Source organism: Gymnodraco acuticeps, unplaced genomic scaffold, assembly GCF_902827175.1.
Source record: "Gymnodraco acuticeps unplaced genomic scaffold, fGymAcu1.1, whole genome shotgun sequence".
NCBI lineage: Eukaryota > Metazoa > Chordata > Actinopteri > Perciformes > Bathydraconidae > Gymnodraco > Gymnodraco acuticeps.
The window spans coordinates 1-26,576 of NW_022990724.1; the positions used below are offsets into that span (position 1 = coordinate 1).

General features: G+C 39.3%; 1 protein-coding gene across 1 annotated transcript; it reads left to right on the top strand.

Annotated features, from left to right (window-relative positions):
• Nucleotides 1-1,421: 1,421 nt before the first annotated feature.
• LOC117556476 (CUB and sushi domain-containing protein 1-like) lies at nucleotides 1,422-26,016 on the top strand (the record flags this gene model as incomplete). The annotated part of the gene is made up of 8 exons (XM_034231798.1): nucleotides 1,422-1,585; nucleotides 2,592-2,779; nucleotides 2,930-3,118; nucleotides 12,583-12,699; nucleotides 12,869-13,084; nucleotides 14,072-14,260; nucleotides 16,411-16,580; nucleotides 25,860-26,016. Coding segments are annotated over exons 2-8 (1,102 nt in total), but the record flags the coding sequence as incomplete, so codon positions are not given.
• Nucleotides 26,017-26,576: the final 560 nt, after the last annotated feature.

Here is a 26,576-nt window from a genome sequence, read left to right on the forward strand (position 1 = left end):
TTCTTCTTGCAAGATTCTAAGGTGACAAAGCAGTTTTAATATGCCTTAGGAATTGTATACATTTGCTCTTCTAATGCTTTAGCCTCCAGCCTCCTCACACTTATTCAGCCTGTTTGCACTCATATTCCTCTCTCAACAATAATCTTAAACCAGATTGGCACAAGTTCTGCTGAAACTAATTCAGGCAGACGCATTCATTTTATGCAGACTCCAATACCCAGAGATGTATCATTAGTCTGCAGATAAGCTTATGTGGGCGTAATAATAAGAATAAAAAGGAAAGTGGAGGTGATGGTATGTCTTTTTAAAGGCAAATGTTATTCATTTGGCTGTGAGTATTTGTATTTCTCTTTTTTTCCATCCCCTCCATCTTGATTGTATTGTCGAAATGACATTATGAAACGTTGGCTGCTGTTAATAAATGGGATAGTGGACATAATTGAATAGGGTTGTCACCTTATTAAATATGGAGTATTGGAAAATATTATTCCTCCCATTGGTAAGGGAAAGATAATTATATTTTATTTCTAGAATGACTTACTCTTGTGCATCTGTTTCATGAGCACCACAGCTTCAGCATTCACAGAATAGGTCCTTTTCTTTAGCTTGCTTAAAGTGTGCAGTTATGAGAGGCAAAGGTATATGCTACTTGAAAACAGAAGAAATGGTTAGTGTGAAAGACAAGCCATTGAAAATGATATATTGTAGAAAGAGCAGTGGATAATAAACAGGTCATGAACTCCAGGTCTGAAGTGTTTTCTAGAGGTAACTGTACATGTTTGATTTATATGAGTGCTAAACACTCAAGACGGAAATTAATATATATTTACCAACATTATATGGTGAAAAATGAGGGAAAAAAAACTCAATTAAGATTTTGCTAGGGTAATATAGAGCGCAACATGTCTTAGCATGAATGTCTTTGATAAATATCTATTATTCATGTGAAAACAATGATTAAGTTAATAAAGGCAAATACTAAAATAGCTAAAACAGTCTTGTAAATTCAGGAAATGACTGGAATCACTTTTCTGTAATACACCATTAAGAAACCATTTTGCCATATTTGATATCCAAAATGAAAACGAATGTTTGGATTTGAATGTGCCATGTTTGAGATTTAATGTTAGCTAAATAACTGTGAAGATCTCCCAACTATGTACGTTTTTTGAGTGGCAGGGAATTCAAGTATAGTTATGTCAAATGCTCATGTGACAAATAATAATATGTCACACATAAAATGTAATATGTGGTACTTGATTTCCTTAAAAGATTCAGGAAATAATTACCGCTTTGATGTGTTAACTGTACATTTCAACACCTTTCTTTTTGAAGGTAATTGTTTTTTCTCGATATGGACATAGTGCTCAGGCCATAACAGAGTTACAAGAACAAGTGATTAACTTCCCTCTCTCTTTCTCGTGTTTGTGTTTATTTCCCTGTAGCTCCATGTGGCGGCCATCTAACAGCTCCTACTGGTGTCCTGCTGTCTCCTGGCTGGCCCTCCTTCTATAAAGATTCTTTGAACTGCCCAGTGGGTGATTGAGGCACAGCCAGACCATGCTGTGAAGATACACTTTGACAGGTTAGTCATTTATTTTAGAGAGTTTTTTAATTTTGTTCAGCAGTTACTCAGAACATTTGCCAAATGAGTCCTTTTTTTGTTTACTTCTGCTGTGTCAGCTAGCATGTTATTAGTTAGTCAGTCGATTAGTATGTCAGTCTTTCAGAAGCATAATAAGTTGTTATATATAAATGTAGTTGGTAAATTACTCCTGCAGTGAATAATTAATGTTGCTTTTTTGCACATTTTGTATGTAAACAAGCCACTAGCAGATGCAGTGTAGCCTGAAATTGCTAAATCTGAGATTTGTGTCTTTGGGAAGTGGCGTAAAGGCCAAGCTATCTTCATTACCTACCAGGGAAATCATTTGTGAAGGATTGTGTCAGGTGCAGAGGATAGTTCATTGTTCATTTAGCTGGTTTGATATTAAGATGCCAGTTTGTGATTATAAAGTGTGCCAGTTGTTCCTAACTATTTATTGTAAGTCCTACTGAGTAGGTGAATGCATTTATGTGATCAGTTCCTACTGTATTGTATGGTTACAATTAAAACAAACAGCGCTCAGGTCATCAGAACCAACTGGTTCTCAGTGCCGTGCAACTAATTCCCTGTCAGCCAACAGTCAAATCAATTACTCAGTATAGTCAGAGACAAAAGAGAGTAATAGGGAGATAACAGGCCAGTCAATAATTCACCTAGTTAGTTACACAAGGTACTTACTTGGTTATTTGAGTACAAAGTCATTTAAATAGGCAGGTATAATGTGAGTCAATCACTATGGTTATTTAAGTAAGCTTCATTTATTGACATTGTTAAATGAACTGTGCTTAACATTAGTTCATCAAGCATTTCTACCGAATCCTCATTCTGCGTAAAAGTCTTGTTTGTTAACACCACTTGCTTCTGACTGCCAATACATGTTAGTTCTTTGTTCCACTGCTCTGTGAGGCAGCCATGTTGTATTCCATATAAATGTTATCTCTGTGTATGTGAGGTTATTGTACATGTTGATATTTTGTTTGTCTAGGTTCCAGACTGAGGTCAACTATGACACACTGGAAATCAGGGATGGCCCCTCGTCCTCCTCTCCTCTCATCGGCGAATACCACGGCACCCAAGCACCTAATTTCCTGATTTCAACGTCCAACGTCATGTACCTGTTGTTCACGACAGACAACAGCCGCTCGGCAGCAGGCTTCAGCTTCAGATATGAGAGTAAGAATGATTCACTGATAGAAATGTTTTGTTGACGCTCAGGGAATTGCTTTCTGGCGCTCATACACAGCAGCAATGTTTTTTTGCACACACGCATATACTCGCTCTCTTGACTCTGTGGTCTTTGTTCTTGTTTGATGTGATTCTCAGGTGTGAAAATGGAGTCAGACTCTTGTCTTGATCCTGGTATCCCAGTCAATGGTCGTCGCCATGGCAGCATCTTTTCCATTGGTTCCCGTGTGTCGTTTGCATGTGATCTGGGATACACACTGAGTGATCAGGAGCCAATTGTGTGTCAGCTGAATCATCAGTGGAGTCACTCTCTTCCCAGTTGTGATGGTGAGTCTTTCTTTTCTCTCATTTCAGCCCTCCTAAAGAAAGTGGCGGAATCCTTTTGTACTCTCTAGAAAAATAAATTAAGAGCAAGAATGATGTGATTATGTAAGAAACACAGTCACTCTGTGGACAACATGTCACATCCAGTTTGAAATGTTTTAAACACATTTAACAGTAAAGGTCTAAACCTGACCTTAAAGTCATTGAAAATATTTTATAAAACGTTCCATTTGTTGTAAAGGGGCTTACACTAACTCCTACGATTAGCAAAACAAGTTGATCTGAATTTAATCTTGGAGAAGAAAACAAGGGATCTGATTGATTATGGAAGCATTAGAGAGGATTTATTTGTATTTCTCCATCTAGACACTGTAGCCAAGAAAGAATAGCTGATTGTTGTGGTAATTTGGAGTCACTTTTTTTATCTAATTATTTTATTTTTACTTGTATAAGTGTGTTATTAGTATAAGCAAGCATGGAATTAATCTTTAGTGTACTAATCCGTCAAAATGGTGCTCTAATTCAGTCAACTATGACAAATATTTGATTGATGCGATCTCTGGGGATGGAGACTATGATAGTTGGTCGTGAGTCACTGGACAGGTCTCCAGGCTAACACAGGGCTACCACACGTAGACAGACAATCATTCACAGTTACACCTACAGGCAATCTGAAGGAAAGCTATGCACTCAGAGGGAACATCATGAACACTCAACAACCTCTGCTGTAACTTTGGACCACGTTGTACCATTCTCTTTTTTTGAAAAATAAAAAATTGGACCATGTATTAAGAAACTACACAAAATAAATTGTACAATTTTAGCAAATAAATAATCTTCATCACACTTGAAAATGCTTTCAAGTATATTGCCTTGACTTGTTTTGAATTAGTTATGGACGGTATTCAAATTACTCAAAGCTGTCCCTTTAAACTCTGAGTCACCTGTCACACTGAACTGCAGCTCCAAAACAAAGTACATTAGGAAATAAGCAGGCTTAATTTTGGGAAGACTTTCCAGTGCTGCTGCTGCGTCACTCTCACACGCAACCAAGCCTTGGCTTCAATACAGTAGCATTGTCCACAGTAAATGATTATGCTCAACTCCCTTCAGCGAGCCGCCAACTTCGTGTTTGTTGTGTTAGAGATGAAACTGGGATAGTGAAGTTTCACACAGTGGTTTGTTATTAGACTAAGATATCACAAGACAAACCTTTACATGATTAAATAGGAACATTGGGTCCAAACAAAATGAATATAAAGCTTGAAGGTTGTATGTCTAACTTAATTTTCGAACTTAGTAATATTGGGGTGTGAGGGGGAGTCGGTGTTATTATTAGTACCTTATTTCCCAGTTTTCTCCTTTTTCTCTATGTGTGAATAGCAGCCATAATATGTCCCCACTCCAGAGTACGCTTTACCACAATAGCCCAAGTTGGACACCAAGCCTCAGATAAATGATGCGGGTCAACAGGCATTGCTGAAACCAGATGCTCACTGACCACTGCAGGCTTCCCATTCAACTTCTGCACACAGCTTAAAGAGCCTGTGACACGAGTTTCCCCCATCATCCAAACCCATCAATTTGAGTAAATATTGTCCCCTTGAAAACCGTTACTGAACTGATTTTGGATATTTGTACTTTGATAACCATTAATCTGCCCTTCAATGTTGACCATTTCCTGGATCTTCTCGGGGATTCTTCAAGTCCCGCCAAATTACGTGTGACGTCATTGCGGGCACAGCGCTCCAGCTGCACAGTCCGGATCCCAGCATCTGCATGTAAACGCACGATGGCGCACACAGCAGCAAGCTCAGACAGCTCAGACAGTTTAATGTTGAACGTGTCTGAGAGCTCATATGAGGCTGAAGGATCGGTTTATGTTGTATCTGTTAGAAGTTTAGGAATTAGGTGCGTCAATATGGGCGATCATACGGTCATGTAGCCAGTGGTGGACTGGGACTAAAAATCATCCCGGGACTCTCGACCGGCTCACTTCGGTACCGCTAGTAAGTTGTCAACGGGGGGAGTGGGGGATGTCAGGGGCGGCGGGTGCTGTAGATAGTAAATGTAAATATGTAAATATTTGTGTCACTGCATCCTGGTAAAATACAAATATAATGCAATGTCTGTGTCTTTGACATTAGCGCTGCTAGCCACCTGTGCCCTGTGTACTACGAAGCCAGTTCAACAGACCCTGGATATGTTTGAGTAACAAACAAACTAACAACAACAAACTAACAAACGAGATCTCGCAAAGCGGTCCTAGGACGCTGGTTATCAACTCGGTAAATCAAGCCAGGGTTTCTCTCACCAGCTGAGAGCGCGTTCCCGTCTATGACACGAGTGGATCTGATTTTAATTACATTTGACTCGAGTGTTTCGTCAACATAATGTGTTGCTTAAAATAATACTTCTGCATACAGTATGTGACACTGTAAGTGTTGCACGGCCAGACACGGCAGATAAGGAAATATATGATATATTATGATATTATATGATCGATGATCTGATTGATGATGTAATATGAATGATAAGTGCGACACGTCGGCGTCTTCTCTGCATAGGCCTACGGCAGTTTAAACTGTATTTCCTTTATCCTGTAATATGACTTGAGAGATTTAAACTCCGCACACTGAGTTGATCTCTTTTCTATAGACGCCGGAGGCGGGCAGCGTCAGGTAAAAAAAGTTATTTAGCCTTCCCAAACCTGAGCCTCACGCGCCGCCTATGGGGGATGTGCTAGTGACTTATCCGACCGGCCCACTTCGGTACCGGCCCATCGGGATTCGTCCCGATGGCCAGTCCGCGACTGCACCCAGCCCAGGTAAACTGTCAACGGGGGGAGCCTCGCTGCGGGGAAACGGTGGACCTAGTGTCCCGATCGGAGTGGGAATAATAATAATAATAATCCGTGCATTTTATCCATTAATTTCCCCAACATTGTGGTGAAAAAAACACACGTTTAATCCATGTTGGTGTACTACAACTACAAAAAGCATCGGTTTGTTTTCTCATCAGGAAATGCAGACCGGCACAAACAAACGATTTTTAATCATCATTCTCACGATCATTTAATCTAATTAATTTAATCTATCTATGTTCGCCGAATTGACATGAAAGCACTAATAAATGTAGTTTCATCCACTTGAGTTTACAACTACAAAAATAATCGATTTGTTTTTATATCACATCCTACGGGAGGAGATTCAGTAGCTCTCACTACCGATTTGTAATCCTAATGTAATCATCATCTTCACCACGATCATTTATGTTTATGTTCGCCGAATTGACATGAAAGCACTGACAAATATGAATATACTGTAGTCAACTTCATTAAAACGTTATTAACGTGCCTAAACTCAGTAATTCACCATTTCTACGCATGACAACACACTTTGTCCGTGTTTGGCTCTCTCGCCGCACAGTGAAGCGTTCCCGCATTGACGTCACTTCCGGCTTCCCCCAAAACTTCAAAATGAGTCGAAGGAATTTCCCGCGATGTTCGAAATTATTGATATTTAACGGAACGGTATCGCTTTTTCTTTTTTAAACTGACGGTTCGAGATTACTAGTAGCCCAATATTTCATTGCACAACAGTTGTTGGGATGCTGTCACAGGCTCTTTAAGCTATCATGGGAGATGAACACAGCGTCTGATTCATTCTGCCGATCGAAAATAATCCAATTTGATAGCCAAAGTCAGGATGTCTCAACTTGGGAGTGAGTTCATACTAAGGCACTCTATCTCACAGTATCAGCCATATAACATAAGCAGTTTTAAACGGCCACTGTGACATTTCAATTTTCTGCCAAGCATGCCATCACAGTGACAGCACTATTTCAGAATAGCACTTTTCTAAAGTGAGTGTAAGCCTTAACTAGAAATATAAAATGTCGTGGTTTGCTTTCTGACAATCTTCCTGGGACTGGAAAGAAGTGTCAAATATGTTTTAGCATGACTATTCTTTTTTATTTTAAAGATAATTAACCATATTGTTCTGTAAGTGAACTCTTTTCCTACCTATTGGCAATTGTATGTCCAGCTCAACTGATTTGCATCTTTTGGAGCTCTGGGAGGAAGCCAGAGCGAACCCACGCTGGTCCACTGAGAAAGACTAAGACATCTCACATTAATTTATAGCACAATGAAAATCATCTTTAAAAACTCCCTAAGCCATACTCAAAGCAATTCATACACACACATAGTCGCATTAACAACAGTAATCTTATTTACAGTACAGTCTCAAAGGCACAGTTAACATTTTAATAGGAACAGACAACCTTTTTCTGCCATACCGACTGCATTACAAAGCCACCAAAATTCATTATTCTCTCAATATTGTGTCCAAAAGAAAAACAAAATGACAAGTAGTCCTCCTGCAGGCGTGCAGAGACCATTCCCTTTCAGTGCCTGTTGGACCCAAACCACTCGTCTCATTCCTGCAGGTCAGCTAAATCTCCAAACACAGAATACAGAACACTGTCTGCTATTTCTTTATGTGCCAGGGAGAATATTGAAGGAGCACAGTGACATTTGAAATCCTGAAGCTGATGCAAAGACAACAACTTGTAACCACTTAAGCCCAAGCCTGGTTTTCAGGTCTCAGAACAAATGACCATAACTTCACTGCTAAAAGGGTAAATTAATAATCCTTTTTCTCTAAGCAATGATACACCTGTGAGTTGGATGTAGAAAAGTCAGAATCAATATAGATTTTTTTTATTTTAAAATTAATTCAGATTGAACATAGTAAAAACATGTAAATTATAGTGTCCGTCCAAAAGAACCACATTACTTATAGTGAAAACCACCCTTGAATGATGGGATAGCAGACTAAAAGCTTTAGGAATCCAAACTATAACATATAATAAGTACCCTGTATCAAGATTGATGCAAAACAAGTGACATTTGACCTTTTTAGAGAGATTTAGAAAAATAAAAAACACTTCTGGGGTCATTTGGGTGGACTTTCCATATCTCTGGCCCCCCTCGGTCGATTTTGATGACCACTTTTTAACCGTTAGAGCCAATAGAATCAAGGGGAAGTTCCTAAAATCCATCTTAACATTACCCATTGGTGAATGAGTGATGCACAGTCAGAATGCCCAAAATCGGAAGCTGTCATACACTCTGGTAGCTATCATAGCAGCTATATATGAAAACTTCGTTCTTGACATAAATATGAAGATGGATTATCAGTAATCATTTCAAAGTGACACAGACACATTGGATTAACCTATGGATTAACCTTCAGCAGCGTTTTATGCGTTTTAATGCCATTGAACACAACTTTTGATCAGAAAACAGCAACGGTAAGACTTATTTTCCGGTTTGGTCCCGTAAAGCTACGTTGTGTGTTGTCTGGGTTTGTTTCCCCTGCTGCAAGTTTTGATCGCACAGTGATGATACTAATACTTCTAGAATCTGTGGAATCTCAGCTTGCTAGCTTATATCTTCTTTGTGCAGATCTGATAAGTAATAAAGTATTTTAACTAGTGCTGTAAAAATTATCGCGTTAACGGCGGTAATTAATTTTTTGAATTAATTGCGTTAAAATATTTAACGCATTTAACGCATGTGCAGAATGGCCCGCCCCATACGTGCCACCAGTGGCAGCGCCAGGGTATGGCTGGGGTAGGCTACACCCATAACAAGAAATGGCTTAGCCCCACCATGAAAAATGATGTTAAAGGAAGCAAAATAAAGTCTGCCAACTCGCGCGGAGTAAATTGCACAGACAGCAGTTAGTAAGATTGATTTCAGTAGCCACGGTTTTGAAAACTTTTGTCACGTAGTGATCGTCTTCTCAATAGAACATCTTTGATAACGGCGTGGTGTTGTTGCAGGAAGTCCCGACGGAGAATACTTTTGCTGTAGTACAGGGGTGCACATAACTGGTACGCAGGTTATGTGCGTAATCTGAAATGCGTACCGTCACTTGTGTCACAAAGCGCATTTGCGTACCGACGTACTTGTGAAGCTTTTCCAGAAGGCGGTTAGATCACAGGACGACAGAGTCGGTCTCCGTGTGCACAGACAGGGCTGCTGTTAACGTCGGTCTGTACAACGGAATTGTGCCAAAACTATGCCAACCGGCTGCGGAGGGAGACTCCCCCCCCCTTCACTGGAGAACTGCGCTAAAACAGCTGATCACAACGTTCACACTCTGTGGTCACGAAGTACTCCACTAGCTGCCCCCCCCCTCTGTCGACTTTCCTGAAGTACTCCCCCGTTGATAGAAATCAACACGTAATGAATTAAGACCCCACGGTTTGATGATTGATAGGTGTGTGGGTTGTCTTTCATTTTGACACGCAGAAAAAATGTTATAATAAACATAGATACTGTATGTTAAATGGATATATCCGCCATCTTTCATTTATCTTTCCATTCCCACAACAATATGCATAAATAAATGGCATATTTTGGACATAGTTCGAATGGTGATTAATCATGATTAATTAATTTTTAAGCTGTGATTAATCTGATTAAAAATGTTAATCGTTTGACAGCACTAATTTTAACATGAGTTCTGTGCTAAGTGCGTTAACATTTTTTGGCTCAGGGCTAATTCAGAGGCTTGTTATTACCCTTGTGTTTTGTTTAGCTACAAATGGTTAATATTGTCTGATAGCTGACACATTCATAGTTTATTAAGTGTTAAGAAGCCCTCAGACGCTGTTTCTTGCAAGATGTTGCGTTTTGCCCCCGGTACCGGGGGCATGGGGCTTAACTGGTTTTAAAAGGGACCGAAGCCACAGAATCCATTCAGTTAAAAATGCCATGGCATTCTCTAAAAGGAAGATAATTATTGATTGAGACAAAAAACAGTCAGGAAAAGGGAGGGGGGTGTAGCTGGAGTCTGGTATACTATCTTCCTCTATTTACTTCTACTCTGAAAAACAAGCCATACATTTTCTCTCAGCATTATTTTTTATTATTTATTTATTCTACTAAAATCATACAAAAACAAAAACGTATAATTCATACACACAAATGAACAAAATTAGTAGAAGCGGGAGGGCTGAAGCATTCATTCATTTCTGCCACACTTTGATTTGCTTCTCTGATCATTGTTAGTCGTGAACAGTCTTTTTCTTTTGGCTTACTCTTTTTGTTTTATCACATTTTTATGCAGCTCACATATCCTCCCACACATACCAATCAATCAATCAATCAATCAATCAACAACTTTATTAATCCCGCAAGGGGCAATTGGTTATGAGCAGCAGTTTATGTCATGTGTTATGTCATACCTTAACAATCTGCCTCTATCTTCTCACACAGAGATTATTCACATACTCTGATGTGTGTACTCAAACACAGTAGGTACGATGTAGGCCCACATGCACAACAAGGCTCATTTACTCAGAGAGTGTCCTAGCTTTAGCTAATGGGAGTGGGAAACCAAATCACACATGACTGCTAGCCTCTCTGAGAGAGAGTGGCTTCCTTCACAGCTGCTCTTCTCCAGCTTTGTTGAAATATGATATAGTTTGGAATGTAAGACACTGATAGAAAGAGGGATGGAGAGGCAGAGACACAGCAGTTCTCTACAAACACACGCTGGTATAGCTGCCGTATGGAAAATAAACAAATCCTAGACATCCGTGTTCATAAAGTCAACATATACATTTTACCCAAATTGCCTAATTAATAAAAATATAAACCTGGAGTCAGGCAGGAGTTACAACAGAAAAGAAAAACCATTTTATTGTCTCTGATTTAGTTTATATTCTGGGATGTTTAATGGGAACACACACATCCAGCATATTGATGCATTTAAATTGAATTAAATGTAACAGAAAATAGTTGATAGAGATAAAGGCACAGTGAGAGTAACAAAAAAGAGTCAATATAAAACAGTATTATCTTAGTTCAACAGTCTGTAAGGCACAGTAAGCCTTCTTTTACTCCATTACTTTACTATAGTATTTTCCATTCTGCTATATCCTAAATCAGTTTGTTCCATATCAGTGGTCCGGCTCTGTGTGGAGTCGAGGTGTAACGCACACACCAGTCACTCTTTTTCTCAACAAACCACTCTCTTGTCCCTGATGTTTATTTGTGTTTCTAAATGTACTGTATCTGGCCTTATCCCTTTTTTCTCTCTTAATGTATCTAGAAACTGCATTTTCTTATTTCTACTTATTTACTATTCACAATTCACATTAACTGACACAAAGTGATTTGTTTAAATCAACATTAAAGCTTTAGTGAATGTTATATACTGTATCTTGTGGACACACACAATGATTCCATTTATGTCAGAAATGTCACTATTATGATACAGCGTCTTGAACTGTTTATTCTGTGAAAAAGTTAGCGGACCCCTACGGTAATTCTGGCCACTAAAACAACGCAGTTGAGGTTGGGCAATGGTTTGTGTAATTGTTTAAAGACGCTATGATTCATATTTCTAAAATAATGACGTCTCAATCGACAATGTGAAAGGGGTCACTTATAGTTGTGAACCAACTGAAAATAATCACCTCAATCCGACGCGATTATTGAGGCAATATATACATGCATTTTTACAATCAGGTTGACCCACTCAACATCTGTACTTTTATTGATTTACATTTTATTAGAGTTTTTTCCTCCCTATAATTATTTTAATATCAAGGATATTTTTGTGTAGAGAACATTGTTGTGGCAATTTAGCACTCACAACAGGAACGAATGAAACAGAGGAATCAATAAAACACAAACACAGATAGAGTTGATGATCAATTATTATTTCGTTGTACAACAATCAATAATAACGAGGAAAACATTACCTCTGTTCTCAAGCAGACCTACAGCAATGCTCCCACCCAGTAGAACTTTACAGAGACATAGGATTCTAAAATGACGCACCCTCATTTTCCTTACATTACCTAACACACGACATCACATGTTCTGCTTCTGAATGCTATACTTGTATGTTCCAGATGTCGGAAGTTTACTTATCTCATGACATCCTTTAGGAGTAGTCAACTAACAAAGGTTAACTGTTTTTATAACCTGAGGCCTTCTCTGAACTTCCTCTAACCTCGGTGTCAGCTCACTTCAAATGAATACATCTATTGACAATTCAGAACGACCATTTTCTCTCTAACTCTCGTGTGACCCAACTCAGTAACACACATCATATAGCTTACCATGTGACCTTAATGAATATGCCAGAAATACGCTGTAATACAGATTTTGCCATAACACTATACTGACACCATGCTCAAGAGTGACACAATTATGCCGGTGTTTGCAGTTCAGCAGCTTCAAAAATGCTGAATTCAGTTTAATTCCAGTCTGTTAACTAATGACATTTAGAGCAAGAAATCTGTTATTTTGTGCAGTACTTAAGATATGTCTTTTTTTCCCCAAGTGTTATAATTGGTCATTTTTTTTGAATTTGTTCAGGTCTTTCAAAGCTCAGTGCAAATGGTTTATAATTAACACTACTCCTACTTTCTTCTTGCAGCTCTTTGTGGAGGTTATGTCTATGGTAAAACAGGAACAATTCTGTCTCCTGGCTTTCCTGACTACTACCCCAATTCTCTAAACTGCACATGGACTATAGAGGTGTCACATGGGAAAGGTAAGCACTCACATACACAGAAATAATGGAAACGCCCATTCTATTTGCATGGAAAATAAGGTCAAATGTTCAAGATTGCTGTGTTTCTGGGTTCTTTTTCCATCGGATGCCATTAATGAGTCCGTGACTTACTCTGTATCTATCCATCCATTCTTCCTTTGCTTTCTAGGAGTCCATCTGGTTTTCCACACGTTTCATCTAGAGGAGAACCACGACTACCTTTCTATCACTGAGGACACCAATTTCCTTGTTCCAGTGGCTCGACTCACCGGCTCAGTGCTGCCCCCTAGCGTCAAAGCAGGGCTCTACGGGAACTTCAGCGCTCAGCTACGATTCATATCGGATTTTTCAATGAGTTATGAAGGCTTTAATATCACTTTCTCAGGTAGGAACCCCCCAAAAGAAACGGCCTTTTAAGGCTGATTAATGTTCTAATCATGTTCACAGACCTTTCATAAAACCTGGAAAAGCATTAAGATATTGCACTCTAAGCCACATTTGGTTGAACCTGTTATGTGCGGCTGATTGTTGACGTACAGAAGGTGCGGCGGGAAAGAAAATACTCATATTTGCCACCAACTAGTTATTCTTAATAATTTCTCTAAAACCAAAAATAAAGGCTTGAAAACCCTATTGATAAAGCATAAATATAAACGTTGTTATGCTTTTATGTTTTTTAGTTGCTGCCCCCTGTGGGCAGAAGGCAAGAAAATACCACTAATACTTTAAATGTTATTCATTCGTTCTTTTATTTACATTATATGTATTAGTCTTGGCCTACTTAACAAGTTCCTGTACATGAAATCCCCCTTTAAAGGTCACCTATTGTGCAAAATCCACTTGTTCATGTCTCTTATACATCAACATGTGTCCCCTCTGTGTAAAGAGACTCTGAAAGTTTCAGGACAAAAGATTCTCTCACTTTTTGTCCTGATCCATTTCTATAAAAACCTGTCTGAAAATGAGCTCATCAGATTTTGGCCACTTTATGATGTCATAACGATGTTTTGGCTTGTGTAACCATTAGCCAATCACCAACCAAGGTAACCCCCCCCCCCACCTTATCACCTGGATCTCCTCCTAGAGCACCATTGTGTTCTTTTTAACCAAATATCTCTCAGAGGGGAGGGGCTCCTTATTTTCATCTAAAGTAACAGACAGAGCATCAGTACTTCTGAAACAGGGCTGAAACAGAGGGGATTATGGGTAATGCTGCAATGATCTGTTTGATGTTTGGAGACAAACACTTCAGAGACATGTTTTGTATATATCTGAGACCTATAATAAAGTAATGAAAAACAGTATAATAGGGGACCTTTAATGTTTTAGAATGACTTCTCAACAATGTTTTTGTTTTCTCCTGGACGTGTAGAGTATGACTTAGAGCCATGTGAGGATCCCGGTGTACCGGCATACAGCAGGAGGACGGGATTCAGATTTCGAGTTGGCGATTCTCTGGCCTTCAGTTGTTTTAATGGCTACCGACTTGAGGGAGACACCAAGATCACATGTCTAGGAGGGGGCAGGCGAGTGTGGAGCAACATATTACCGCGATGTATAGGTAAGACATTGAAGTACACACACAAACTGACATCTTACTACACTAATTCCTGGGTTAGTTAGTCAGATAGGTAATTGTCTCTAGAGATCATGAGCATACTACACTGTAAACTCTTTGTCCTTTCCTTATACACATCTCCTTGCACACCGGTGTATATATAGCAGTGTTGTTACAAGCCTTTTAGAAGTATTTTTGCCTTCAATATTTATAGCTTTGGAAGGTTTTATCTTCCGTGCAAATAACTGACCTTTTTCACCACATGAATGAGCCCAGAGGCATCAGCGTTTTCCTGGTTGTAATTCACCAGTACTTTATTGCTGGCAAAAAGGTCATTCAATATTATTTGACCGACAGTTGGCTTTATTTGCCAGGATTTGGCTTTTAGCAGCTTGTCATTTGCAGATTTTGATGAGAATCAGTGTTTCCTTGCTGATAGTAATTTATGGGTCTGATGGTGGCTGCTTGTAATTTGCAATCCCCAAAAGGAGCACGCTGAAAATACTCCAACAGCAAAAGATCAGGAAAGTGTGGAACAGCAGCTAGCAACGTTTTCTGGGTTAATGTCTCTCTCTCCCTCTTTTTCCTTTCCAAACACCCCTCTCTTTAGCTCTGTCTCTCTCTCTGTATTTAGACAGTCCTTGGGTAGATAATTAGGCCATTAGCTGCTATATGAAGAGCGTTATTAGTGTTTCTTTTGTTACTCCCCTTTTCCCTTTTCTAATTTCTCTCTGCATATTTCCAAAAGGCCCATGTCTGGCTCAGTTCATCTGTTTCTTCTTGTGCTTTGTTTTCCTTCCAGCTCTCTCTTTATACCTTGTTTCTCCTTCTTCACTTTCCCTCTTTACTTCCCTGGATTCTCTCTACAGTGCTGTCCGTAATTTCAAAAGATGTTCTAAAGAAATACTGTTGGCATCCTTTAATATATATATAGACATTTTTATTGATTGGGATAAACCCCTTGAGATGCACCATCTCGTTTTCAAGGGGGTCCCGACAATAGCAACAACTTACAGACATACATAAACAAAAAGACAAAATGCAAAACATGACACACAAGACAAACCACTTAAGTCTGTTAAGTAAAATTCAAGCAATGCATACAATCATTACAATTTGAGACAGTCAAGCAAATCAGTTTCATCAATATCAGTTTCATTAATAACAAGTACAGAGCAGTTGAAAGTGAGATGATAATGCATGTTTAAATAAACCCAATGATGCAAGAGATCTAATGGCAGCAGGTAAAGTATTCCAGTCTGTTGGGGCTTTGAACATGAACGCTCTTCTGCCAATCCATTTTTTTGCAGAGGGGACAGAGAAATAAATCTGAACAGAATGTCTAACTTGATGATTTGGTGAGTAAGGTACAAAATACTGCTTTAAATAAGGGGGATAGTTAAGATAAATGCATTTAAATATCATCTTATCGCCTACCCTAATCTGCTTTAAAACCATAGATAATATACAAAAAAGAGTTTGTTTTAAAATTGGTTCAGATTTGATACACACTACAGGTTTTGTTTGCTCCTCACCGGCTTCTCTCTTGTCTGTCTCATTACTTCTATTTCCTTTTTTTCCCTTCCAGGTAGTTGTGGTACTCCTCAGTGGGAGTTAAAAGCCTGCTTTTCTCTACGCCTCATTTACATATGACAAAACTCTGTTTGCACAAAGTACCACTTATTTTAATTCCTAAACTTTGATAAGCACTGCACCTGCTAGATAACTCTTTATCATTTATATGGAACACTTTTTCCAAACTAATCCACACCGCGTTTAATGTAATGATTTCTTTTGTTTGCTCTCTTTTTTAATCTTTTGCAGTTTATGTTTAATTGCTTTGCTTTTTTAATGTGTTTTTCTCGTTTTATTGTCTTATTTGAAGTGTTTCTCCAAAAAGTGTTGTTATACTGTATGATTCATTATTATTATCAACATTGTGGTTATTATGTTTAAATGCCAAAGTTGAATAAGGTTTTTCGTTAGACTATATATGTTTTTTAATGTAATCTTTCTTCTTCATTTTGAGGTCCTTTCCTCACCTCTCTTACACACAATAAGCTAAAAGGTATTCCGACTGCTCCGAGATAATTATGAAGAAATGCTGTGATCCTGACCCCCACTGTCGCTGCCCCCCTACTCTCTTTCTGCAGCGGAGTGTGGAGCCTCCTCACTGGGACCCGAAGGTGTTCTGCTCTCTCCCAACTTCCCCTCTAACTACGATAACAACCACGAGTGCATCTACCGCATCACGACTGAAAAGGGCAAAGGAGTCAGACTAAAAGCTGACAGCTTCTTATTGGAAGATGGAGACTATCTTAAGGTATGTGCTCAGTCACACGCTTTTCCAAACCAGGTGTGCAAAATCAACAAATGCATAATATACATTGTTTCCAGATTCAGACACACAAAAACACATAAAAGATGATAGTCATAATCAAAAGCTCTCTATATGCAAAGTTGTGTATGCTTTGACATGTATGTGCTTGAACAGATTCAAGCACATACAGTGTTTGGTTCATTTCAGATTATGCTTGAATAGAAAACAATAATTGAGTTGTGGATGCTGCCATAATCATGAACACAAGTGACATGATGTACTCAGAAAATAATGAACACACGTTTGGTGAAGTGAGAAGTACATTTATACACTTTTTGACTAACAGGAATATTGTTTTCTGGCATCACACGGGAAAAAGTGTATTATCATGGATCTGTTACATGGACAAAATGAGCATGTGCGACACATATCAATCAAACTCACACACTGATAGCAGCACACAGCAGCCACTCTGAACACAGCAGAGGACAGAGATGAACAGTGGAAACATAGAAGCACATACAAATGAATGTTTGTATCATGCACTAAAGCATGCCTTGCCTTTGCAGAAGCATACACTATCACACACACTTAGTGATTGTCCCCTACTGCATTTGACAAATAAATCAAATACTTGACTGGGAATTTCCCATCTATGCAGTATATACAGTGGGGCAAAAAAGTATTTAGTCAGCCACCAATTGTGCAAGTTCTCCCACTTAAAAAGATGAGAGAGGCCTGTCATTTTCATCCTAGGTACACTTCAACTATGAGAGACAGAATGGGGGGAAAGAATCCAGGAAATCACATTGTAGGATTTTTAATGAATTAATTGGTAAATTCCTCGGTAAAATAAGTATTTGGTCACCTACAAACAAACAAGATGTCTGGCTCTCACAGACCTGTAACTTCTTCTTTAAGAGCCTCCTCTGTCCTCCACTTGTTAACTGTATTAATGGCACTTGTTTGAACTCGTTATCAGTATAAAAGACACCTGTCCACAACCTCAAACAGTCACACTCCAAACTCCACTATGGCCAAGACCAAAGAGCTGTCAAAGGACACCAGAAACAAAATTGTAGACCTGCACCAGGCTGGGAAGACTGCATCTGCAATAGGTAAGCAGCTTGGTGTGAAGAAATCAACTGTGGGAGCAATTATTAGAAAATGGAAGACATACAAGACCACTGATAATCTCCCTCGATCTGGGGCTCCACGCAAGATCTCACCCCGTGGGGTCAAAATGATCACAAGAACGGTGAGCAAAAATCCCAGAACCACACGGGGGGACCTAGTCAATGACCTGTAGAGAGCTGGGACCAAAGTAACAAAGGCTACCATCAGTAACACACTACGCCGCCAGGGACTCAAATCCTGCAGTGCCAGACGTGTCCCCTTGCTTAAGCCAGTACATGTCCAGGGCCGTCTGAAGTTTGCTAGAGAGCATTTAGATGATCCAGAAGAGGATTGGGAGAATGTCATATGGTCAGATGAAACCAAAATAGAACTTTTTGGTAAAAACTCAACTAGATGTGTTTGGAGGAGAAAGAATGCTGAGTTGCATCCAAAGAACACCATACCTACTGTGAAACATGGGGGTGGAAACATCATGCTTTGGGGCTGTTTTTCTGCAAAGGGACCAGGACGACTGATCCGTGTAAAGGAAAGACTGAATGGGGCCATGTATCGTGAGATTTTGAGTGACAACCTCCTTCCATCAGCAAGGGCATTGAAGATGAAACGTGGCTGGGTCTTTCAGCATGACAATGATCCCAAACACACCGCCCGGGCAACGAAGGAGTGGCTTCGTAAGAAGCATTTCAAGGTCCTGGAGTGGCCTAGCCAGTCTCCAGATCTCAACCCCATAGAAAATCTTTGGAGGGAGTTGAAAGTCCATGTTGCCCAGCGACAGCCCCAAAACATCACTGCTCTAGAGGAGATCTGCATGGAGGAATGGGCCAAAATACCAGCAACAGTGTGTGAAAACCTTGTGAAGACTTACAGAAAACGTTTGACCTCTGTCATTGCCAACAAAGGGTATATAACAAAGTATTGAGATGAACTTTTGTTATTGACCAAATACTTATTTTCCACCATAATTTGCAAATAAATTCTTTAAAAATCAGACAATGTGATTTTCTGGATTTTTTTGTTCTCATTTTGTGTCTCATAGTTGAGGTATACCTAGGATGAAAATTACAGGCCTCTCTCATCTTTTTAAGTGGGAGAACTTGCACAATTGGTGGCTGACTAAATACTTTTTTGCCCCACTGTATCTTTGTAGTGTGTTATCAGAAGTAATTTACATGATGCATTGTGGAGCCAGCCCTTTCCCAATGGAGCGGTCAAAGCCCATTAGTTTTGCAAGCTTTTCTACCAGCCATGCATACCTGGTCCAATTATATTGTCAGGGAATGTGTAGGCCTTAATTATATGAGATGTTCAGGTGAGCCAGAAAAATGCTTGGTTAAAACTTGAATGACAGGAGGGGCTTTAAATCCTTGGTTTTCCCAGTATGAAGTTAAATTGTGTTAGCAAGGTGTGCCCTAGCTGTTAGATGTGTTAAACATTGCTGTAAGGAGCTGGAACATCCCTGCAGGGGTCTATTACCCATGTTCTCTATTAGTGCTGATGGTGCTCCTGCTGCAGCGGCCATCCACGGCTGAATGAATACTTGGGAAACACAATGGGATCAATTGGCCTCTGTTAACCCTATAACAAACCCACTACAGTGTATATTATTGTTCTAGTGAAGGTTAACCTTGGTTTTATACACTTGTATTGGTTGTAACATGTGGCAACACTAAGTCAAATAAAGAGCTATAGAACAAAATGAAGAATGCCCCGATAGATTAAATAGACTGCAGCTATAAGGACTTGTATTTACACATACATGCCTCGTCTATTAGCCTTTGTTTTGTTGTAAACAAACATCAAATTGACTGATTATGTATACCTGCAATACCTGTTTCCTCAGTGTGCTGCAAACATGTTTTAAGGATCTGTGTTGAGAATCGTGACAATCTGCTGTCACAATGTATGTATGAGTAATGCATTAAAGTGTTCACATGTCATAACCTTTGATGTGCAAAGTTGTGCTCTCTGTGTCCATAACACCGAGAGCATTACAGATGTTCCCAAGTCCATAACACCGAGAGCATTACAGATGTTCCCAAGGCTCAGAATTCCTCATAAATCCTCTATTGGGCACATGTGCCCACTACAGTGTCAGATAGCAGCAGCTGTGTGAGCTGTTTCACAGTCCTACTAACATCGTATATAACTGTTTCTATTCACAATGTCTCTTAGCGGTATTAGGCCTGAGGGCATGGTTAAGCCAGTATGTGGTTAGAGTGTATTATCAGTATTAAGCCTAGAGCATTGGCTGAGCCTGTATGTGGTAAGATTGTATTAGCAGGGTTTGTCCTGACTTTCAGAATGGCATTACACCAACATAAACTTCTTAAATGTTCCTTTTAAATGTATACCTCAAAACTTTAAAAGCTTTACTTTACTTTACAACATGCCTAGCTTAGATAGCTTTACACCTCTCCCACTATGTCATTGTCTCTGTATTTCAAAATGCATCTGCCAATATCGGAGAGCAGAACATGGCATTTGCCGTTTTAAGAATTGTGATTGTGTTCTTGACAAGGCATTTGACATAGTAGTTACTGTAATAAATTGATTCCTTATCAGAAAATAAGGAGCAGAGGGAAAGTACACAGAGAATGACTAGAGATCACAAAAGTTAATGAGTATGCGCCGGATGCTAACGTAGCAATCAAAAAGTAATGGGAGGTCCAAAGACTCATTGCAAGAATGACATGTCATGCTCAATGAAGGGCACACAACAATATCAGACTTTTTGACTTCAAATTACTTCTAAAAAATAACTTTATTAAATGAGATGAAACTTAAGAATTGATTTGCAGTTATTCCCTCTCCCTGTACAGCACAATGATTTTCATGCAGTGATGTAGAGGGGCCACACATTCAATACAGTACAAACTACTAGGAGGATGATAACTTAACAAATATATCAGGTTCAGGTTATTTATTTCTACCCGTAGGTAGATTTTGTTTACAGATAAAAAACAAGCGATCCATTATGACACACATTCGTAAAATATTTATAGATCTGTAAATGCGCCCCCTTGTCCATCACATTTAAAAACCACTAGTACAAACATGAGCAATCCACAAAGTTAATAAATAAATAAATACATAGGCATTTCTTCCATATCATCTGTGTGGCACTGCTACAACTTGTTCATTTGCGCAATGGCTGCTGGAATAAAGCCGTTTTTTTACCGCTTTGTTCTACACTTTGGGACTAACCTCCGGCCCGAAGGAAGAATCCATTAAGCAATGATAATAACCTTTGTGTTATTAATACATCGAGTTGATTGGTAGTATGAATAGCTGAATTGTTCCATTCCATTCCATTTTTTGGGACAAAAAAAAAAAAAGTTCTGAGCATACCAGCTCAATTAGGATGCTACCATGACTGTTGACCTTAAATAGTTTTTGCCCATTTTTCTGTCAAAGAAATCGTAATTTAAAAAGATGTAATGCTCGTGGAGCAGCTGTTGATCAAATGATTGATTGATTGATTGATTGAAAAGTTTATTAACAGCTTGTATATTGGGTACAGTACAGTACAGCTCAAAACATACAATTGTTAAGGGGATGCAGACCAGAGAAAGACTTTCGTCTTGTTTACATCAGGGTCCCCCATTTCCAATTCATCATGTCATTTAAGACATATAAGACATATTTGACATACAGATGGCTTATTTACAATTTACATACAGGTGGTTTTTTTACATACAGATTGCTTGTTTACAATTTTCATTTTAGATTTCGTTCTAATACATCCTAACCGGACATCTACACCAGGTGTGTCAAACTCAAGGCCCGGGGGCCAAATCCGGCCCGCGACTTCATTTCATGCGGCCCCACAAGAGCTTGCAAAGAATATCATATGTTTATTATACAGTTACAGGCCGCTTTACAGAAGCACAATGCCCATCAACTACATGTCCCACAATGCATCTCAAATTAGACTTTTTTCTCGGAAATTGACTTTTTTTTTCAAAATGTCACTTGTTTTTTTTGTTGAGAATTTGGCTTTTCTTTTTAAATCATTTTGTGACATGCACACTGAAAGAGACTTGCAATTGTTTACCCTAGACTTCTGCTTTCAGACGTAGTTAATTATGAAGTTATTACCCTATCTGATAATAATCCAATGCAGAGGCAATCATGTAATATAATTAGGGCCGGGACTTTAACGCGTTAATTAAGATTAATTAATCACACAAAAATAAAACGCGTTAAAAAAATTAACGCATTTTAATCGCACTTATTTTTGCACCGCGGAACGTTTCTCACTGGATGAGTTTCAGGCGTACCGATTATACTGGAGCACCAACTAACGTTCATGACTTCAGACAACAACAAACCACAGTGAACAACAGTGGGAAATGTTGTTTTAAAAAAACGGACGGATGGAAGCGTCGATAAGAGCACGGTTGTGTGCAAATTATGCAAAAAGGAATTCGCATATCACCGCAGCACATCAAGCCTCAAGTATCACCTCAATGCAAAACATATAGCAGCTAGCGTGGAAGCTAGCGTGGACGTTAGCCTCTTTTATCGCGTTCACACCAAAAGAGCCGGTACTAAAATTAGTTCATGAGAACCTTTTTACCACCCACGAAAGTCCCTGCTAGAGAGCAGAGAGCTGCTAGAGAGCAGGGACTTTCGTGCGGCTCTCTTGTGAGAAAAGAGCTATATTTCTGATTGGCTGGGTGGATTGCAAACCACGCCCCGTAAAACTCCCAAAAAGTTTTGTGAAGCCGCCATTTTATTATCCTCGCATTAGCATTATTAGCATTAGCCCAGCGCAGAAACGCAGAGAGACTAATTTATGGCAACACAAAATAAAACATGGGAGCGGTGGAGATGAGGAGGTGTCGGCGTTCTGGCGATTTACTCGGAAGGCTTCAGTAGAAGCTGCTGGGACTCCCAGCAGCTTCTACTGAAGCCAGTCCCCAACTCCGGGGACTTTGGGCAGCAGTATACGCCGTGAAGTGGTTTGCGGCCTGCCAGTAAACCCAAAGCAGAAGAAGAAGAAGTGACGTCAGCGGCTTCATTTGCCTAATCCACCCCCAGGTTCAAAGAGTTCTCATGAACTAAGTTCTCATGAACCTTTGTGGGAAAAGTACTGCGGTGTGAATGCGCCTAATGGTATACTAAAATCCATGTGAAAAAAATTGCATCTCACTGTTCTCAGGTCAAATATTTATATGTGATTAAAAATGCGATTAATTTCGATTAATTAATTACAAAGCCTCTAATTAATTAGATTAATTTTTTTAATCGAGTCCCGGCCCTAAATATAATACATTATTTTATATATATTAAATATTTATATATGTATATTTATATCGTCTTAAAGTTACAACCGGCCCTTTGAGTGCAACCATGATGCCGATGTGGCCCGTGATGAAATTGAGTTTGACCCCCCTGATCTACACTAAAGCCATCTTGTGTGGTGGTATTGAAATGATGTATAAGAGCAACTACTAGTACGTTACAACAGATGTGTGTTAATTATTATTTTCCCATATAATGATCAGAAAGCACAGTGCAAAGTATAATGAAATGGGAGGAAAGCTCCAAAGTGCCACTTAGCCTAGCAATTAGCATGCCACTCCCCCTGCTAACAGTATGTGACTTAATGCCTGTTACAGCTGAACACAAACCATCTGTTTGACAGATCCAGCAAGCGTTCGGCTAAAATCTCCTATGCAACAGCTCATTACCATTCCTTTTGCTACTGGCTACATTTTTGCCTTGGCACTTTTTAAAGAAAGGTCTAGCCAAGCTCAATAAGCCTACAAATGTCCTCTAATTCAGTGCTTGACCAAAGATACTCAGTGGTAGGCTACTACATCCCCGAAGAAATATAAGAGGGTTAGGAAGAAACAAAGTAGGGGTGTGCAAGAATTGTTCCATGGAAATAGAGGTGGAGGGAGTGCAAGCAAGAAAAGGAGAGAGTCAGAAGACCGAGGGAGGAGGGGTGGCAGATGGTGACATGTTGATTTATGAGCTGCAGGGCTTTTCATTAACCGTTTTACAGAAACAGAGAGAGGAGGAGAAAAATGATAGAGAGAATAAAAGAGAGAAACAGAAAGAAAGAGGTGGACAGCCAAATGCAACATTTGGGGAAACTGATGTAGAACTGGAGGGGTACAGAGAGGGAGGAATAGGGAAGGGAAATTAAGTTTGGGGGAGTATTGCCACACATATCATGATACAGCTAATCTTTTTTAACGCTTAAATTCCCAGTATGCTTCACCATGTCTGTCTATATTTGTCATGTATGAACATGCTGTAGCTCCTGCTTTGGCTTCATGTCGCGGTATCTCCTCTGACTGGCAGTACTTGCAGAGATAGAGCAGTACATCTCCTTAGCCTTTTTTCTTTGGCATCCCTGCCACCTGCAGACCTGTCACCACCAATCTTTGGAAATGCCCCAGGCTGCCAAATATAAGCACGAGCCGTTCGCATTTATATCCCAGCTGTGAGATAGTATTATGAGGTGCTTGAGCGTGCTAATTCTCCCCTTCAAACTGCAGTCAGAAATAGACTTCACTTCCTAAACTACGTCTTCTCTAATGTCCACATTCAAGCATTCAGAGACTAGAAAGCAACAAAGTAGACTCCAGCATAAACGAAAGAATCTCAGTACCAAATACTGACCACCTGTAAACTGGAAAAGTGGCTCTTAGAAGTTTGGATTCATTAATATGAATCTATCTATCCTCTTCTGCTCTATAATCCACATGCTCTCTATGCTGAGTACTTTGCAAACAACAGTTTCACAAAATGCGGCCAATATATGGCCAAAGTACACAGCTACCATGTGTTACTAGCTAAGCTTGCTTTGTTGTGTTTATCAACAGTATGTTAGCTTTCTTCCAAACCCCACATGGAATTTGATAACTGTGTACTGTACATGTTTTGGGAAAACACAACTATTTAGAACATGCTCTGTTAAATTACATACTTGGCATTTGGTAAGTAAATGTGCTACAGAAATGTTCACATTTCTAAGTTGTTATGTTCTGGCAGCCATTGCTCCAACCTTCATACTGTATTTACTTGTTTGTCAGCGCTCATTTGAAATAAATGATTGATGGTTTTCCCTTTGTGCTATCACTGTGAGCGTACAGTTATATCTTGACGATCATATTTCAAATGAAAAGAAGCTAAATTGTTAGGAGACCAAAAAGAAAGACTGAGTCTAGCTTAATTATTTTCATAATTATTGCAAGAAGGAAAAACAGAGAAATAAAGAGGATGCAAGCTAGTCCTGCAATATTAATCCAGTCCAATAACACATCTTATTTTCCAGTCTTCACTTTCTTGCTATTTTCCCCTCTAATATGTATTTTCAAACCAAGTCACACACAGCCAGGCACTGCTTTGCTGTTTTTAACTAAATGCTCAGTAAACTGCAGAGAACATGCATGCTAAGACTTGTAAACTAGGAAACAAAATGTATATATTGTGAGGTATTTCATGTGTTCAATTAAATCAACCATAGAAGCATTGTTTCCAAAAAATAAAAACACATTTTGAATATTTATTATAGCTGCAAATCAAAAAAATGTTCTAATTAAAGTGATACTTGAATCTATTGCTTGACCCAGGATTGAAACTCCAAATCCAAAGTAGGTTTGTACAACAGTTTCATAACAACCCTTTTTATCGTTGCAACCAACATTTAAAGTGAGTTTACCAATTGAATTACCCACAAACATTGTGTTCAATCTTCTCTGAATTGTTACATAAACATGTTGACGGTTTACCATAAAAAGGAAAGCTTCATCTCTCCTTCAGGCTGCATCAGAACCCTTTACAACTCATTTGTGACCTCAGAATCATTCATTTCATATTTTAGGCTCTATCATGATATGCTTTAAAAGTCCTCAGCTGATGCAAAGCTAAGCAAAGTGGCTATTTCCTGGGGCACACTGAGGTTTTTTTGCCTCGCTTGCGTTGTTTGTTTTTTGGATGAATGACAGTGTGTTGCAGAGGTGAGGCACAGGAAATACAGCAGAGCCCTGCAATTTCTGTTTCAGAACTGACCACACTTTATGGCATCCTTTTTCCAGACAGGGTCAACAAATCACTGCCCCCCCTCATTTTATGATCATCCTCTAGAAACACGTTCAAATTCATGTTCTGTGTTCCTTTGATTGACAGGTGTATGATGGGGAGAACACGACATCCCGTCTACTTGGAAACTTTACACATGATGGCATAATGGGTCTTGTCATCAATAGCACGTCCAATCGTTTGTGGCTGGAGTTCAACAGCAACGCCTCTGGGACCAATCAGGGCTACCGCCTCACATACACAAGTGAGTGGTTCGAGAAAGATGAACTCAAGTCAACTGATTAAAAACTCGACAGCGATACAGTTTGTTTTTCCATTATATTTACTCATACAGCCACACATGTGTACGTGTAGGCCAAAGAAAAAGCAATCCTCTCTTTCGTTCTCTCACAAACACACACGTTTCTTTTGCTCATGAACGCAACAGAACACAAACAGTATTTTCTTAAATGTTCTCATCATTGCAGTCCTTGTAAGGAGATGTTTTTAATTGAAAACTAGAGTGCTAGTGATTGTGTTAGATTGCACTCGTTAATATATCCTGCATCTGTCCTGTGCCTCAGCCAAGTGATTCTTGAGTGCTACTGTACATACTAGAACAAAATAGGAGTCATGTACTACAAAACTCTAGAGACTTGTCTTTCTCCGTCAGCAAATTACCAAGCCATGTCTTTCCCTTCTGACAGCTGAGAGAGATCAACAATTATTCTTACAAGCAATTCAGCTGGAGGTGGAGCCAAAGTGCAACAGTAGTTTACCAGCAGGCACAAATATAATTGAGCATACACTATGAATTGCCCATAA